Raw genomic sequence first — 19,352 nt, forward strand, 5'->3', positions numbered from 1 at the left:
CACTCGTTCACAGCACTGCCTCTCCTGAAACATTTATAATGTAAACTAAAAAGTGTGACAGGAGACCATGTTTCCCCCCTGAGCATAGAAAACAGTGGAACATGACAAATCTCATTATGCAAAACCAGTTCAGCGAGCTAGATTTTGCAGACCACCAAATATAGCAATGTACAGACATGCAGCAAAACAAAGCTACACAACCTACCAAACAGAAATGCACTCATTGGCCAAACAAGTGCACGTGAGTAACACTTATTTTAATATGAGGACTGTAAAAAGGTATTCATTCAAAAATAGGTTCAATATTGTGGTTGTGTTTTCCAGTGGCTTGGAACTGCGATGTATCATATTGAGAACTGTGTCTATTGTTGTGCCCCTCTTATGTTATGTAAGGTTTTTTTTTGTGTGCTAAAAACATACAAACTAAATTAAGAATTAGAACATTTTGAATTAATAATCGGTAGATACAAAAAAGGTAGTGAGCAGAAGGCAGTTCAATAAGGTAGTGTTTCTTCTGAACAAAAATACTCGCGTTAAGGTTGAGTGTTTTTTAAAAAAAAAATTAAGCTTAACAATTAACAGTGGGTAACTTTTTTACACACTTTTATCACAACTTAGAATTTTTGAAAAATTAGTAAGTGTGCGAGCCTCTTTCACATTATGCCCTTTGTTCAGTCTTTCTTTTTAGGGATAAATATCCCATCCATCCTTCCATCCATCCATTTTCTTCACCGCTTATCCTCACTAGGCAATCCTGGGCAATAATTCTGATGTCTAATCAGCATCTTGATATGCCACATCTGTGAGGTAGATGGATTACCCTGCTCACTAACTCACATTTGGACAGATACTGTAGGTCTTTAAGTTCAGCATATAATGTATGTAACGTTAACTATCTTTTGTAGTAGTAGACAACATGGTTGGTGGTAGGCTATAAATTGCAGGTGAATGAAAATGGTGACACCTGAAGTCGACTGGGCATGCCAGTGGCTGGATGTGTCTTCATTTGTTTGCCAGTTACAACCATTTTGTAGTGGGCATTACAGCTAGTCAGGAGGCCTGGAGTGGAACAGCATTAATTGTTACTTTGGAGTTTTACATTTAAATTATTTATTTATTTATTTAAATATTGTAATGCATATTTATTAATGTGAAGATCATTGACCTGTGTCTACTTTTTGAAACACAGGGGACTAGAAAGTTATTGAACAAACATACTGAAACACGTAAGTGTTAATTAATTAAATTAATTTAAAACCTGCTGCTGAGTGGGATTATTCTCACATTTAGAAATTGGTTTAGAACAGCCTTGAGTGGAGGATTAGCAGGCTAATTTTTTTTAGGGTTAGTAGGGTCAGGTCAGAGAAGGAGAACCACACCAGAAATACTGTCACTGTGCTGACATGATTCTTAATATATACTGTAATTCCTATTTTAAAAAATGACCTTCCTTCTACATCCATAACTTAAAAAGGTAACAAAACGTTGCTGAGGGTTTTTTTAGTTGTGAGAAAGTAATCTGCAATAGCGGAATTTATGTCACCTGGGGGTAGCAAAAACAGACTACAAAAGTAAAAGTGACTCAACTTTTATTGAAAACCTATAGAGTTGAGCCTATTATAAATATGCCACTTTGCATATTTGTTTATTTCCTTTCAGCGTCGTGGACTGCTCACTCTGGTGCTGAAGTGAACCATCTCATCTCAAGGAATAAGGAGGATCTTTTTATTTGCTTTCCATGACAACTGGAAGAAACCTTTGCCAGAGGATTTCCCTTATTCCTGGCATTTAGTCTGGACTGGACATGTAAATGAATGGGAAACTCCAAAATGTAAATCACACCAGATTACTGATGGCTATTGACCTCTCAATAAATGCATGTCTTTTAATCAGGAATAAAATGCACTATATTTGCATGTGTCCAAATTGCTGCAGTTGATAAGGAAGTGCATACATAGTATAATTTATGAAGTAAAAGATTAGATGAAAGGGTCGATTAAAACATGAATACATAAAGCATTAAGGAACATGATGTGCAAGTTAATTAGCGCTGAGTGCAGGTTTACCATTATGTGCAATAGTAGGTATAATTACTGTGCACTTGTATGACTGATGCCGATGCCAAAAATCATCATTTAAATCAACATTTAATCTAGTTTACCATTTAGACCACTTTAATACTCACATATTCGTGACGAGAGGGTCACTCGTGTCACTCGCACCACATCTCCTAAACCCCAAAAATATTTTCTACCTGATGAGGATTTGATGCTACTAATGGGCATGACTTGAGAATTATAGGCATTTGAATGGGGAGTTTTTGTAGTTTAGAAAGTCCTGGACACAAACTGGATTGAATTTCAGTATGTACAGTAAATTAACAAGATTACACCTGATAAACACAAAGGTAGTATTTAAGTATTTTGTGTTGCTCTGATCACAAATATTGTCACCGAAGATATATATTCTGAGCGAGTACGAGCAAGTGTGATACTGCTGTCATGGCTTCAAAAGCGAATGCATGAGATACTCACTAAACAGAATACTGCCTAACTCACAGTGCAGACATATTTTCAGCACATCACATTAAAGGGTGCTCAAACGCATAATGAGAACTACTACCAAGTGGGAATGATAAATGACAGTGTCGTACATTTAAATAAAAACGATCCACCTCAACAGCTAATGTTATCATTGAAAACACAATTCATATCACTATTTTACAAAATGCTACGAGGCATCCTCGGAAATACATCTTGGGAAGGTGACAATTTATTAGGAATCCCACACGCCTTCCTGTCAAGACTCCCCCGCTGCAACATGATTGGCTCCTGCCATGCAGGAAGGGCAGGCCACACAGATAGAACGAGATGACAATGCCAAACGTATCACATTCGTACGAAATAAAAACAAAGACATTTGCTATGGTTTGGTTTAGGCTAGGGTTGGGGCTAATGCGGTTCAGAATGGGTCAAGGTTAGGGTTCGGGAGGGTTAGGGTTACTGGGATTGATATTAACGCTCACTGGAGTCACATACTTAATTTCCCGTCTAGAAGCAATGGGGCATGCTCTACCAGGATACAGCAGCCAATCATATTGCTTGTCCTGGAGCCAATAATATTGGAGCAGGGCGTGTCCTGCCTGGAACCTGTGTGGGATTCCTAATAAGGCGTAGGTGGCATTCCAGGATGCCGAGCAGTAGGGGTGTAACGATTCATTTTGGCAGTGATTCGATTCATATCACGATTCGTTGTTGCCGATTCGATTCAAGGACAATATTCGAAACAATTCAGTGTTTGGAAATTGATTCAGTAACTTTTTAGCCAAAAATTCAACCAGTGTGACAGTGAAATAAATACATGGATACTAGACAGTGCAGGTGAAATTTCCCAAATTCCTTTTGTTTCTTGTAAATGTATCAGGTACAATTAATTATGGAAAAGCAAACAAACAATAACCAACCATTATGGCAAATAATAACAATGTCAAATGCATTGAGACTTTATTCGGCTGATGTGGTTTTTCAACATAGAAATAATAAAAATCTTATTGTAATTGAATACAAAACAAATAATGCTCAAATGTTCTAATTATATTTATCACTACACACTCACTAGTCATGATGTGTGACGTAGTGGTTGCATCGCTCTGAGAAGGTCGTGATAACCAAGTTACCATCTGTCATGAGTGCAACGCTCTACAGCAGTGGTTGTCAAAGTGTGGTACGTGGGCTCACCGTAGTGGCATGCAAGAATCACTACTGTATTTTAATGTCGGTCATGATGTCGGAGTATTTATTGAGGTGGTACTTGGTGTACTGCTTTACAGTATGCCTGCTCAATGCGCTCTTTCACAACTTTGGTCTTTTTCTCTTAGTGAAGTGTTGGTGTTAGTCTTCTGCTAAAGTAGCTACAGTATGTCCGTGATGGAATTTTGTACCATGGCTCATTAAGCGTGTTCACCACCCTTCTTGCTCTCAATCGTCGTCATGAAAAAAACCTGGTTGAAATGTTTGGCGTCACTTGCTTCTTTGTCCTACTGTCATTTCCTACACTGTGCATGCTCATCATGGGAGATGTAGTTTGCTTCTCAGACTGGCCCACTCAATAGCTCCAGAAAAAAATTTAACTGTTTGATACTCCCATGATCCCCTGCGACGTCACGGACGGGAAATCTTAATCGAGTCACGCTTTACGTCTTTATCATTAAAAGTGCTAAAAAAAACACAGATATGCGCATCCATGTAAAGTCTGTTGTGCATAAATCCAATGCATTATTTCCTAGTATCGATACAATCGATTCATTACCTTTTATAATGATTTAAATCGATATATTTTCATCTGGAAGGCTAACTAGTCAAGGACAGATCGATCCAGTTGGATCATAGGAATATAAATTGATACATCAATAATAAATTAATCGTTCCACCCCTATCCAGCAGCATTTATAAGTACAGTAGTTGTTGCTAATTATGTGTTATATCGTTAATGTTAGTTTTTGTTTTTGTTTTGCCGTAGTTTAATAGTAGTTGAAGGCATGTTGTACTCACTTATGGATAATCATTTTGTTGTACCCAGAGTTAAGAAATCACTGAATTCAACAGGGGCAAAGACAGGAGATGTAGTTTTAAAATTGTGAGCATTAATTAGGATTGGGAAAAATATAGTGATCACAGGGGACATATTTATGTTCCAATTCTTGTCATGAAAGAAAGTTATCGGAATTGGGAATATAATTGATGCAAACAGGTTCACCTAAGATTTTATTTGTGCAATGGAAGATTTTAGTTGTTTAGTTACCTTAAATCTAATTATTATTTTCTGTTGCTCCATTCTAATAGGTTTATAATCCATTATATTTTAAGTAATTCAATAAATTTTAAAGAAAAAGTGAGAAGAAATAAGGTCCACTGTGATGTGTGTGTGTGTGTGTGTGTGTGTGTGTGTGTGTGTGTTGGGGGGTGCCAAAGTGGGGTCTCGCAATGTGGTGCCATTTAAGCTAGGACCGCCACTGCTGGCATGACATGCATGTTAAGTTAACTGAGGAGTCTAAATTGTCAATAGGTGTGAATGCTTGTTTGTATATCTGTGCCCACCTACTGGCTGGCGACCAGTCCAGGGTCTATCTCGCCTATTGCCAAAAGTCACCCGTGACGCTAATGAGCACAAGTGCTATAGAAAATGCTTGATAGATAGATGACAGTTAAGAATATAAAACGGTACATTAATACAGTAAATAAAGGTTTTATGATGGCGACAATTTGAGCAAATGTGACCTATTGTAAAGCGAGCGTTCTAGCTTGCACAGGTGGTGTCAAAGTGTTTTCATGCATGTGCCTGAGCTACTAATCGCTCCAGATGAGCAGGCTGGCACCTAACCTAGTAGCCCCCACCCTGCCCCCCTCCCACTGCCATGCAGAGTGTACACTTGTGTGTGACCGTGTGTGTGCGTGTGTGCGGACAGACAAATGAGGCAAAGTGCTTTGAGAGCAGTTAAGGTAGAGGGAAGCTTACCCTGCATGAATGCCCCCCTACCCCCCGCCCCCCATTTAGCATGTGCTGTGTGAGCATGCATGCATGAGTATTTATTTATTTATTTATAACACTCACTTGTTATACAGCACCACATCAGGCAGCCAGATGTGTTTGGAGGGCAACCTGACCTTCATCATGCCGTCAAACTCCTCGGGGACCCAAGTCAGGCGATAGTCCTGCCACTCCTGGTTTAAAACACACCAACACACACACAACGTCACATGTCGGCATTGTGAGGACATCTCGAGAGGCGGGAGAAAAGAGTTTGTCTCTGTCTTTCAATCATCAGGGAGTCCTCTCATCTACTTTTACAAGGGATGGTTGAGCCCACACGCCCAAAAAGCAATCACTTTGATGAAATTGTGACCGCAGCGTCGTTATTGCACGCATGTCCTACATGTCACCTTGTGTAAAAAGATGACATAGTCTTGAACTTGTTTTCCATGTTTTGGGTCAATTAAAAGCCTTAGGCGCGCCGCACACTAAGCGACGCAGTCAAAAGTGAAATGGACAATCACGTACAAATTACTGTCGGCGACTCTCATCCGTATAACATGTCAAGGACGAAGCGGCTTGCCCTGGTATCTGTAGTTATCTCTTTGGAAAGTCAAATCTCCTAACCTTCATACCACCTTTCCATAACCATTTGAAAAACATCATTGGATCAAGATGAGATGAAAGGGTGTTTGCCTTAGAAAAATATAGCTGTTTAAAATGAATTCGACTCCACTTTTCCTAACCGACATCATCGCGCCACGGCAATTGAATTTAAATGAATTGCACTGGAGTAAATTTACCTACCGTATTTGCACGACCAAAAGGGGAAGGGTGCGCGTGACAGAGGAGGCTAAAGACGCGCCCCCAGTAGGTATATAGTGCCAGTATGTGCATCGGTTTGGCTAAGGACCCCCGAAAATGGCACCTACGAAGAGACACGCTTATGAAGCACAGTTTAAACTGCAAGCTATCAGTTACGAGGAGGAACATAGGAATCGAGCAGCCGCGAGAGAATTCAAGATCAACGAATCCATGCTTCGCAAGTGGAGGAAGCAGGAAAACGTGCTTCGCCACATCAAGAAGACGCGGAAACAAGGCGAGGTGGCCTGAGTTGGAAGACCAACTCGAACAATGGATTAATGAGTAAAGAACAGCTGGGAGAAGCGTCTCTACAGTCACCATTCAACTGAGGGCAATAACCCGGAGCTTGCCACCATTCCGGGAGGCTTGACGAAGGAACTCCAACCGCTGGATATTGGTGTAAACGGGGCGTTCAAAGTGAAGTTGTGAGTGGCGTGGGAGCGATGGATGACAGATGGTGAACACAGCTTTACTAAAACTAGGAGGCAGCACCGGGCGAGTTACGCCACAATTTGTGAATGGATTGTGGATGCTTGCACTGTTGTTCGAGCTTTCGTAAAAGCCGGCAACGTTTCTGAGGAGCCGCACGGCAACGAGACTGACTCCGACAATGACGAGAGGGAACCTGGCGTGTTTGATGGAGAACTTGCCCAGCTGTTCATTTCAGATAAGGAAGATGAGGACTTTGATGGATTTGTGCATGAGCATTGATCAAAAAATAACGTGAGTACATTGTTAAATACTTCAATAAAGTACAACCGAACTCAGTTTTGCTCCCGCTCTTCTTCTTCTTCTTCTTCTTTTCCTTTCGGCTTGTCCCGTTAGGGGTCGCCACAGCGCGTCATCCTTTTCCATGAGAGCCTATCTCCTGCATCCTCCTCTCGAACACCAACTGCCATCATGTCTTCCCTCACGACATCCATCAACCTTCTCTTTGGTCTTCCTCTAGCTCTCTTGCCTGGCAGCTCCATCCTCATCATCCTTCTACCAATATACTCACTCTCTCTCCTCTGGATGTGTCCAGTCTGCTGACTGCTGAAGTCTGCTCTCTCTAACTTTGTCTCCAAAACATCGAACCTTGGCTGTCCATCTGATGAGCTCATTTCTAATTTTATCCAACCTGGTCACTCCGAGAGCGAACCTCAACATCTTCATTTCCGCCACCTCCAGCTCCGCTTCCTGTTTTCTCTTCAGTGCCACTGTCTCTAATCCATACATCATGGCTGGCCTCACCACTGTTTTATAAACTTTGCCCTTCATCCTAGCAGAGACTCTTCTGTCACATAACACACCTGACACCTTCCTCCACCCGTTCCAACCTGCTTGGACCCGTTTCTTCACTTCCTGACCACACTCACCATTGCTCTGGACGGTTGACCCCAAGTATTTAAAGTCCTCTACCCTTGCCATCTCTTCTCCCTGTAGCCTCATTCTTCCCCCACCACCCCTCTCATTCATGCACATATATTCTGTTTTACTTCGGCTAATCTTCATTCCTCTTCTTTCCAGTGCATGCCTCCATCTTTCTAACTGTCCCTCCAGCTGCTCCCTGCTTTCACTGCAGATCACAATGTCATCTGCAAACATCATGGTCCACGGGGATTCCAGTCTAACCTCATCTGTCAGCCTATCCATCACCACTGCAAAAAGGAAGGGGCTCAGGGCTGATCCCTGATGCAGTCCCACGTCCACCTTAAATTCTTCTGTCACACCGACAGCACACCTCACCGCTGTTCTGCTGCCCTCGTACATGTCCTGTATTATTCTAACATACTTCTCTGCCACTCCAGACTTCCGCATGCAGTACCACAGTTCCTCTCTGGGTACTCTGTCATAGGCTTTCTCTAGATCTACAAAGACACAATGTAGCTCCTTCTGACCTTCTCTGTACTTTTCCATCAACATCCTCAAGGCAAATAATGCATCTGTGGTACTCTTTCTAGGCATGAAACCATACTGTTGCTCGCAAATACTCACTTCTGTCCTGAGTCTAGCCTCCACTACTCTTTCCCATAACTTCATTGTGTGGCTCATCAACTTTATTCCTCTATAGTTGCCACAGCTCTGCACATCACCTTTGTTCTTAAAAATGGGCACCAGTACACTTTTCCTCCATTCCTCAGGCATCTTCTCACGCACTAGAATTCTATTGAACAAGCTGGTCAAAAACTCCACAGCCACCTCTCCTAGATGCTTCCATACCTCCACAGGAATGTCATCAGGACCAACTGCCTTTCCATTTTTCATTCTCTTTAATGCCTTTCTAACTTCCCCCTTACTAATCATTGCCACTTCCTGGTCCACCACACTTGCCTCTTCTACTCTCCCTTCTCTATCATTTTCCTCATTCATCAACTCCTCGAAGTATTCTTTCCATCTACCTAGCACACTGCTGGCACCAGTCAACATATTTCCATCTCTATCCTTAATCACCCTAACCTGCTGCACATCCTTCCCATCTCTATCCCTCTGTCTGGCCAGCCTGTATAGATCCTTTTCTCCTTCTTTAGTGTCCAACCTGCCATACATGTCATCATATGCCTCTTGTTTTGCCTTTGCCACCTCTACCTTTGCCCTGTGTCGCATCTCAATGTATTCCTTTCGCCTCTCCTCGGTCCTCTCAGTGTCCCACTTCTTCTTAGCTAACCGTTTTCCTTGTATGATTTCCTGTACTGTGAGGTTCCACCACCAAGTCTCCTTCTCTCCTTTCCTGCCAGAAGATACACCAAGTACTCTCCTGCCTGCTTCTCTGATCACCTTGGCTGCAGTGGTCCAGTCTTCTGGAAGCTCTTCCCGTCCACCGAGAGCCTGTATCACCTCTTCCCGAAAAGCTGCACAACACTCGTCCTGTCTCAGCTTCCACCACATGGTTCTCTTCTCTGCCTTTGTCTTCCTAATTTTCCTCCCCACCACCAGAGTCATCTTACACACCACCATCCTATGCTGTCTAGCCACACTCTCCCCTACCACTACCTTACAGTTGGTAACCTCCTTCAGATTACATCGTCTGCACAAGATGTAATCCACCTGTGTGCTTCTACCTCCGCTCTTGTAGGTCACCCTATGTTCGTGCCTCTTCTGGAAAAAAGTGTTCACTACAGCCATTTGCATCCTTGTTGCAAAGTCTACCACCATCTGTCCCTCCAAGTTCCTTTCCTGGATACCGTACTTACCCATCACTTCTTCATCACCCTTATTACCTTCACCAACATGTCCATTACAATCTGCACCAATTACGACTCTCTCTCTGTCTGGGATGCTCAGAACTACATCATCTAGCTCCTTCCAGAATTTCTCTTTCACCTCTAGGTCACATCCTACCTGTGGGGCATAGCCACTAATCACATTACACATAACACCCTCAATTTCAAATTTCAGCCTCATCACTCGATCTGATACTCTTTTCACCTCCAAGACATTCTTAGCCAACTCTTCTTTTAAAATAACCCGACTCCATTTCTCTTCCCATCTACACCATGGTAAAATAATTTAAACCCTCCCCCTAAACTTCTAGCCTTACTGCCTTTCCACCTGGTCTCCTGGACACACAATATATCAACCTTTCTCCTAATCATCATGTCAACCAACTCCCGAGATTTTCCTGTCATAGTCCCAACATTCACAGTCCCCACATTCAGTTCTAGGCTCTGTGTTTTCCGCTTCTCTTTCTGCCGAAGAACCCGCTTTCCACCTCTTCTTCTTCTTCTTCTTTGACTTCGACTTCGACCCACAGTAGCTGAATTTCCAACAGCGCCCTGCAGGTTGACGGCGCCGGTGGCGGACGTTGTTAACCCGGGCCACGACCGATCAGGTATGGAATTCTTTGGATGAACGCTCATATTTGTTTGGCAAGGTTTTAAGCCGGATGCCCTTCCTGACGCAACCCTCTGCATTTATCCGGGCTTGGGACCGGCCTACAGTTTGCACTGACTTGTGCCCCCCATAGGGCTGCATTTCAGTTTTTGCTCCCGCTGCCTTGTTAAAAACATTGTTTTAGCGTGCATGCATGCTACCATATGTTTTAAGCTAGCGTATGTTTTACCATGCCTGCGCCCAATAATACGGTGCGCCTTATGTATGTGTTAAATACAGAAATAGACCCCGTAACTGAGACTGCGCCTTTTAATACGGTGCACCCTATGGTCGTGAAAATACGGTAATCATTAAGTTGGTACTTATAATAAAATAGCTTCATGTTTGTCAAATGAAACGCGCTTGTTAATTTTATGTAGGACTTCATTGCAATCAGTTAAATTTAACGAATCTGTTCAGTAATCATTAAATCAGAGTAGAACAAATTTTGTTGGCCTTCAATGCTATGCTGTTGTTTGGCATTGTCATTTCCATGTAATTTATCTTAAACTTAACACAGTTTCTTGAAAGCTGTTGACATTACTGTTTTAGAATCCCCCCCAAATATTTTGTTGTTGCTTAGTATATGACCCAGGAGCCGCGGGTTTCACACCCCCATGCTGCAACTGTGATGCATTACGCTTTTCACCATTTGTCTTGGCTCGCGACAGGCGGCCTTGGTCCTCCGCGTTCTCATCCATAGAGCACCGATGGCCATTCTACGCTCGCTTACTTGTCGTAAATCCGTACCCTCGCTCAGCCGTTATTGTGCGTCAATCAGTAAATAATCCAATCATGAATTATGTCGAAATGACATGGAACTCATTGCTCTTCATGTGTTGATCCATATTTATGTGCACGTTGAGCACATTGTCCTAATTTGATCGTACACTTTGCTGTCAGAAGCAAATGCATAAATCAGGCTCCCATTGCCATTGACAGCCCAAGGTAAATTCTCTCTCTTCTTTAAAAAAAAATGAAGTCTAAGACTAGATCAATAGAAAATCCACTTTAAGAAAGATAACAATGCTTAGTTTTGCTTGACGCAGTCAGTGGGAAATTAATTGAACAATGTTTATTATTGATCGTTCTACAAACACAATAATGAACGTATTGTTCAATTATTTCCTAGTTATTCAACCACAAATATAAATATTGTTCAATGAAGACCTTTCTGACAGAGGTGCGAGTGTACAGTATATACTGTATGTTAATAATTATCGACATAACTGTCTTTACAGCTTAAAATCTAAAGGCAATGTCAGATGGTCGCAGCTCAGTCACTGACACGAGTCACCACTTCAACATGCTGAATCACTAAAAATGACACATAGTAAACATCTCACCCACTGTGTCATAACGCTCTCTCAGTGGACGTTAGTATTTTATCTATCCTGAGAGGCATTCACAGAGACTATGTGTAAATACTTCTTTATATTTTATAAGAAAGACAGATGCTTGTTTCTACCCAAGCATTAACTTATATACAATATTTAACTAGTAGTCTATGATCTAGCGTACTGTACAGGATTGTAATTTAGAGCAGTGATTCTCAAAGTGGTACACGGGCTCCCTCTAGCGGCACATCAAAGAATCACTGCATAAGTACATCACATCCATTTTCTGAGCCGCTTCTCCTCACTAGGGTCGCGGGCGTGCTGGAGCCTATCCCAGCTGTCATCGGGCAGGAGGCGGGGCACACCCTGAACTGGTTGCCAGCCAATCGCAGGGCACATAGAAACAAACAACCATTCGCACTCACAGTCATGCCTACAGGCAATTTAGAGTCTCCAATTAATGCATGTTTTTGGGATGTGGGAGGAAACCGGAGTGCCCGGAGAAAACCCACGCAGGCACGGGGAGAACAAAGGCGGGGCCGGGGATTGAACCCGGGTCCTCAGAACTGTGAGGCTGACGCTCTAACCAGTCGTCCACCGTGTCGCCTGCATAAGTACAGTTCAGTTATATTTAACTTTTAAGTGCAATACATTCAAACTGTGCCTGGGGTTAAAATGGCTTGCAATTATATGAAATATACTTTTTAGGAATAAAACACTTGAGTCTACAACGATACTATATTTTAATGTTGGTCATGGAGCGCAACTTAGAGAGCTGTTTTTTTTTTTTAATTTTTTTAGGTAGTAGGTGTAAAACGTTTGAGAACCTTATAGTTGCCTTTCTACGTCTTTGTGTAGCCCAAGTCTTGACATTCCATCTTTTAATGTGTGCACATTTCAATTTGTGTGGATGTATTAGCTGGTCCACACAAGAAAAATGCTTTGGTAGGTTCACCTCATTAGACTGAATGTATGCGTGTGTATGTGTGTGTGTGTGTGTGTGAAGGGTCACCTGTGTCAGCCAGACATTTGTGGTCATCACCTGCTCTCTTTCATGCTGCAGAAGAAGAACAACAGGAGATACGTGTAACAAACAAACCGCATTTTAAAATTCATTCAAGACAATAATTGGAATCGCTGTGTATTTTTTTGTCTAATGAATCGCCTTTTTAGAATCGCCTTACCATACCCCAAAAACTCACCAAATTCGGCAGGCGCCTGTATCCTGGTGAAAATGTATGTTTTTAAGGGGTCCTGGACACAAACCCACAAAAGCCCCTCCAGTAATCGCTGTTTATCTTTTTGATCAACAATCACGGGGGGCTCAACATGCCCCAAGTCAGAGTTTTTGAAAGCGCATACATCTTGGTGAAAATGTACGTATTTGGCCACGACACCACTTTCACCGATCAACATGATCTTGGGTGGACATGTCTATCATAACACACAAAAAAGTCTCAAGGACCCATGCCCGAAGTTGAACAGAAAATCTGCTGTTTTGGTTTGAAGCAGCCATTTTGGGTGCATTTGAACTCCTAGAGAATGGCCCAAATGAGCTCCAATTGGAAGCAGGTGTACTAGACAGATGAGTGACACTAAATTGGAGAGATGTTTCGCATAAACCATCCGATTTGGGCAGAGCATAGTGGAAAAGTTAGGTTATTTGCCATGAAACAGTAAACTCACACCAATTCCACGAGGTCAATGCTTGATGAACCTGTTGAAGAAAGTTAACACCCTGATAGCGGTACATGTCAATTTCCTCAGTTTGTCAAGTATTGGATTGTTTCAAATTCATAAAGGGAATATTAAACAGGATGATCTTGTTTTGTGAGGTCTATAATTTCCCAGACCAGCAAGCTGTCATACAGTATATTCACTACAGATGATCAGATTGTAAAAGTGTGCATGGGTGTGAGGGGCTGTTCATTGCACATAATCTGTAACTCTAATTCTCTCTTGTAAAATGCACAGGACAAAACTTCCTAAATACAAAAAGATATTATACATTTGGATTTATTAAATCAGTGGATTTTATTTTATTTGCAAGGATTTCACATACTGGTCTGAATTCAATCAAAGTGGGAGGAAATGATAAGGATTTTCGCCCAGCTAATTAGCACTTCGACTTCACATTTCCTGGGATTTACATCATTAGACCGCCTCATTTTCAGCTCTCACTATAAGAGCTGGCCACAAATGACTTTTTGCAGTCAGGAAAATCAATTTAAGTGCCGTATAGCAGCAGTCAGCGTCAGTGCATTAATGCACTCTAGATGTACTCATTTTACAAATTAGAGACCATTTTGTAGTAACCTCATCATATTTAGGATAAACCTAGTGAATTTTTGGAATCATCGACATAAAATAATAATATGCCCTAACTCTGCATCAAAACGATCTCAATATAACCATCCATGTTCTGTTATGCTGTTCTCCTTAAGTTGACGGGTAAAATGGAGCCGATCTGAGCTGAATTTGGGTGAGAGGCAGAGTACACCCTGGATCAATCACAGGATCAAAATGCAGTATATATTTTGGGTTTTTTGTGCAAAACCAGTGTAGCTCAAACAAAACACAGTCTGTTCTGGGACTTAGTGCGACATTCAGTTTGTTTTCAAGTTCAATTTCAATTTCAAATTGATTTCAAAGCAAATTTTCCCAGAGGAAATAATGGAATTACAAATAATCTGTTCCACCTTCACTGTAACACGTGTGGAATCTAATTGATCCAATTTGTTCGAATCACATTCTTAATTATAATGACAGCGGCGTAATTAGAAGACGAGTCATAGACGTCTGTTTTTTGTTTTAGTTTTTTTTAAATACATTCTTACTTGTCACACAACACTACTGTACTGTATGGCGAGTCTGCATACTTCACTTAACTTCCTTAAGTTTATTGTTTTTTTCACAATCTTCTACCACCAATTGTTGAGATTGGCCCATCTGTTGGAAGAAATGTCAGCTAAAAAAAGCCAAAGTAAAATCAAAATGAACTTATGGCTGGGTACACCTTGATCTTTTGACTCATTTAAGTGCTCCAACATTTGGGGGAATTCCAAATGACCTTTGACCAATTTACAAGAGAAACCCCCATCTGTGGGACATCGAAATGTCCGGTGAACAAGGCAATGTTTTTATTCGTCTGCGCAGATCAGAGAGTTTTAAAATAATATTGCTGTGGACGAGAATAGCTGTTAGTCGCTAGCTTCGGCTATTCCGTCACCTCTAGTCTTAAAATATCGATATCAGCGGGACCATGGGACTGGTGGTGAGGTATGAGTGCAGCGCCAAAAAAGGAAGCTCCATCTTTGTTGCCAAAATTTCATCCAAAAATCCATGGCCGACAACCGAACTTTATTCATATTACAACTCACACAAACCAACATTAGTTGCTTTACGATACTACGTCGTAACACATGTCGCTTGTGGAATTATATTACCAAAAATGAGACCGGTTTTAATCATTTGTTTTTATTTGTTTCTCTGCCAGACCATAGAAATACTGTGGAACCTTAATAAAACGGACCCCATATAACGGACATTGGATAAAACGGACCGTCTTGACTGAACAATGTGTCCAAAAAAGTGCTTCAATGTAACGGACAATCAGCTGTATCAGTATCCACTGTATGTCTTTATGTGAAACTGGTGTAAAATAGGTTTGAGACCGCTGTAATGGACTGAAACATATCAGTGACATCATTGATAAATCTACTTCGACTAGAATAACGCTTTTGTCGTTCAACCCCTAGTATCGGATGCCCTGTGCGCAGTTAGATGCGCATGCTCACCACACTGATGAGTTGGGCCAGCGACACCATGAGCTGCACAGTCACCAGCTCAGAGCCGTTGGTGGCAGGACGGATCAGCTTGTTGTAGTGGGCGGGATTCAGGAGGTGCTCCACCAAGCGCTCTTCTGTGTCGGCCCCGAGGCTACCTGCAATGACAGCAATTACTTTAGTTAGCTGTAGTGAAGGCATGTGCCAACTGTGTCAGTCTTTGGATTAAACTGCACATTCAAAAAGCATACACAATAATGCAGTCCTATTGTTTCACCGAAAACCCAACTCCTTCCTGTCTTCTCCCTGTCATGATGACTTCACACTTTCCCCTGAATATAAGTACCGTATTTTCACGACCGTAAGGCGCACTTAAAAGTCTTACATTTTCTCCAAAATGGACGGGGCGCCTTATGTGTGCACCGAGTTCCAACATATATAAATGTTGTTGTGTGATGAGCGCTTTTTTTTTTGGAGCATTTCCTGTCGACATGCTGCTTACACAGAGGAAAAGCGGACGTGGCTGAGGACTGGGGAGGGTGCGTGAAGGAGGATGCTAAAGCCACGCCCCCGCGCCGGGGTGTTTTTTTTATTTATTTATTTTTTTTATACCGCTTGACTGACTGGAAGCGGGGTGTGCATTGTGCAAAACAACATCGGTTTGGCTAAGGACCCCCAAATATGTCACCTACGAAGCGACACGCTTACGAAGCACAGTTACGCGTAGGAACATGGGAATCGAGCAGCCGCGAGACAATTCAAGATCAATGAACCCATGGTTCGCAAGTGGAGGAAGCAGGGAAACGAGCTTCGCCAAGTCAAGAAGACGAAGCTGAGTTTCGGCGGAAACAAGGCGAGGTGGCCCGAGTTGGAAGACCAACTCGAGCAATGGATTAATGAGCAAAGAACAGCCGGGAGAAGCGTCCCAAGTCACCATTCGACTGAGTGCAATAACTCGGGGCTTGCCATCATTCCGGGAGGCTTGACGAACCGCTGGACATCCGTGTAAACCGGGCGTTGTGAAGTTGCTAGCGGCGTGGGAGCCATGGATGACAGATGGCAAACACAGCTTTACTAAGACTAGGAGGCAGGGCCGGGCGAGTTACGCCACAATTTGTGAATGGATTGTGGATGCTGGGCTAACGTGTCTGCTTGCACTGTTGTTCAAGCTTTCGCACGGCAACGAGACTCGAACCCGACGTGTTTGATTGAGAATTTGCCCAGCTGTTCATTTCGGATACAGATGATGAGGACTTTGATGGATTTGTGGATGAGCATTGATCAAAAAAATAACGTGAGTCCATTGTTAAATACTTCAATAAAGTACAACCGAACTCAGTTTTCCACCCGCTGCCTTTTTAAAAACATTGTTTTAGCGTGCATGCATGCTACCGTAGGTTTTAAGCTAGCGTATGTTTTACCATGCCTGCGCCCAATATTTATGTATGTGTATGTGTTAAATAGAGAAATAGACCCTGTAACTGAGACTGCGCCTTTTAATACGGTGCGCCCTATGGTCGTGAAAATACGGTACTCCTCCTTACAGGATTTCAATCCAAACCTGCAATCTGAAGCTTTTAACGGCCTAGCAGGAAGACAAACAACTCATGCGATGACTGATTCACATCCCTCGGGATGATATAATGACTTCTTAATGGAATCCCACACTTATATAATAGCATCGTGTTTTCACAAGGAAGTAGTAAAAAATGGTATCAAAAGTTAAGTACTATTTATAACTTGACTATTTTTCAGTTACATTATCTCTCGTGGATAGGCTTCCTGCTGTATTGTTGCATGAAAGATTTTTATAATTACGCGATCAAGACATACATTTCCATTTGTAAACTATACCTCTAAATTCTCACAACAAAGGAGACAAAGAAATCAAAAGTAGTGAAAGACAATATAAAAATCCTACTTAGTATCATACTGTTAAAAAAGATTGCCCTAATGTTTCACAAAAAGGGTTCATGTGCTGTGATATTTTGTGATGGAAATGCTACATTTCAACATAGTTTCAGTTTGGATCAGAGGGTTAGTGTATTATTTTTAGAGATTATGTTAAAATATATATATATATTTTTTTAAAGCAGGCGGCACGGTGGACGACTGGTTAGAGCGTCAGCCTCACAGTTCTGAGGACCCGGTTTCAATCCCCGGCCCCGCCTGTGTGGAGTTTGCATGTTCTCCCCGTGCCTGCGTGGGTTTACTCCGGGCACTCCGGTTTCCTCCCACATCCCAAAAACATGCATTCATTGGAGACTCTAAATTGCCCGTAAGCATGACTGTGAGTGCGAATGGTTGTTTGTTTCTATGTGCCCTGCGATTGGCTGGCAACCAGTTCAGGGTGTACCCCGCCTCCTGCCCGATAACAGCTGGGATAGGCTCCAGCATGCCCGTGACCCTAGTGAGGAGAAGCAGCTCAGAAAATGGATGGATGGATGGATTTTTAAAGCAGATTTTTATGTAACCAGCCACGTCTTAAAAAACAATTATTTATAAATCTAATAAAATTCAAGGAACAATAGATATTGCTGAAAGGCGCTGTACAAACCAAATGGCTGCAGTATCACAGTACACAAATATGGCCCGCATGCTGTTTTGAACATGCAATGTTTCATGATAGAAATGCTAGATTTTGCCATCATTTAGAACTTGTTCGAATCATTGTGTCTGAGCAAGGTCAAGCTTGCACACGTTTTTTTTTTAGTAAACCAAAATGTCAGTTTAGTACAGTTACTTTTCATAAAATTCTTCCCAGATTCTCAAGAAAAAAGACTCCTAACAAAGTCAGCAATAGTTGAAGGCAATACAAATCCTACACAATATACTATACTACTAAAACTCAAATGGCTGCTGCATCACCAGGGGCGGACCTACCATTAGGCAAAAACAAGTCAGTCCGTGGGGCCCCAAGGTTTCCAGGAGCCCCCAAAGGTCTAATAAAATCAAAAATAATAAAATTAGAATTGTTTTGGTCCTAATTCACACATTTGAAAACATTTAAAAATGCTTCATCTAACATGATTGTTTCGAGTGCTTGCCCCTCCCTCCTTATGCAATGGGCTAATCCATCTTCTTACTGTGCATGTGCAGACTTGATTCAGAGAGGATAGCAAAACAAATTTGTTAATGTGTTGTAAGGAAAATGGAGCGGAGAAGAGAAGGTGAGAGGAAAACAAACAGATTTTATCCAAACTACCAAAGGTTTCAACCTTTGCACAGTGACTCTGAATGTGCGTAAATGACAACAGCAGGAGACAGATGCGCTTGCCATTAGCAGTAGCACTGCTGTCAGTGTCAGCCAAGTAGGATACAGTATAGATGAAGTGGAGAGTGAAACGAGTGAGTTTTAAATCGAATTGCTGAACTGTATTAAATGTTGTTCTATGTTCCTGTAAATGGCGCCGTAATTCCGGGCTTCCAACTACAGACCACGTCACGGAGATATCGGGGAAAACAAGAGGTGGGGGGATATGCTACTATATCAACGAAAAATGGTGTTCCGACGTCACAGAGCTCAACACACACTGCAGCCCGGACTTGGAGTCGCTGTTTTTGAACTGTAAGTCATTCTACTCGCCGTGCGAGTTCGCTTCATTCATACTTGCAGGTGTCTACGTTCCTCCTCAAGCTCAAACGAATGCCGCACTGCTAACGCTCGCTGAACAAGTAAACGAATTTGAAATAAAGCACCCAGATTCACCCCTCATTTCTCTTGTGGACTTTAACAAAGCTAAACACAACCACAAAGTCCCTAAATACAAGCAACACATCGACTGTCCTCCCAGGAAAAACAACATTCTCGATCACTGCTACACCATGCTGAATGACGCATACCGTGCTATCCCCCGCAAAGCTCTGGGCTCTTCTCATCACTGCTTAATTCATTTAATACCAACATACAGGCAAAACTTAAATGTGCGAAGCCTGTGGTAAAAACAGTGAAGTGGACCAATGAAGCAAAGTTTGAACTTCAAGA

At 42.1% G+C, this 19,352-nt stretch overlaps 1 protein-coding gene across 1 annotated transcript in view; it reads right to left on the reverse strand.

The window, feature by feature from the left end:
* The window catches only part of chrnb2 (cholinergic receptor, nicotinic, beta 2), a 41,349-nt gene that overhangs the window by 9,326 nt on the left and 12,671 nt on the right, over positions 1-19,352 (reverse strand). Inside the window, exons 2-4 of the mRNA XM_061775594.1 lie at positions 15,380-15,525; positions 12,595-12,639; positions 5,611-5,720 (exon numbers count right to left, since the gene is read on the reverse strand). Coding sequence (XP_061631578.1) covers positions 5,611-5,720; positions 12,595-12,639; positions 15,380-15,525 — 301 coding nt within the window. The remainder of the gene's footprint in view (positions 1-5,610; positions 5,721-12,594; positions 12,640-15,379; positions 15,526-19,352) is intronic.

The sequence above is a fragment of the Phyllopteryx taeniolatus genome, chromosome 6 (genome assembly GCF_024500385.1).
Source record: "Phyllopteryx taeniolatus isolate TA_2022b chromosome 6, UOR_Ptae_1.2, whole genome shotgun sequence".
NCBI lineage: Eukaryota > Metazoa > Chordata > Actinopteri > Syngnathiformes > Syngnathidae > Phyllopteryx > Phyllopteryx taeniolatus.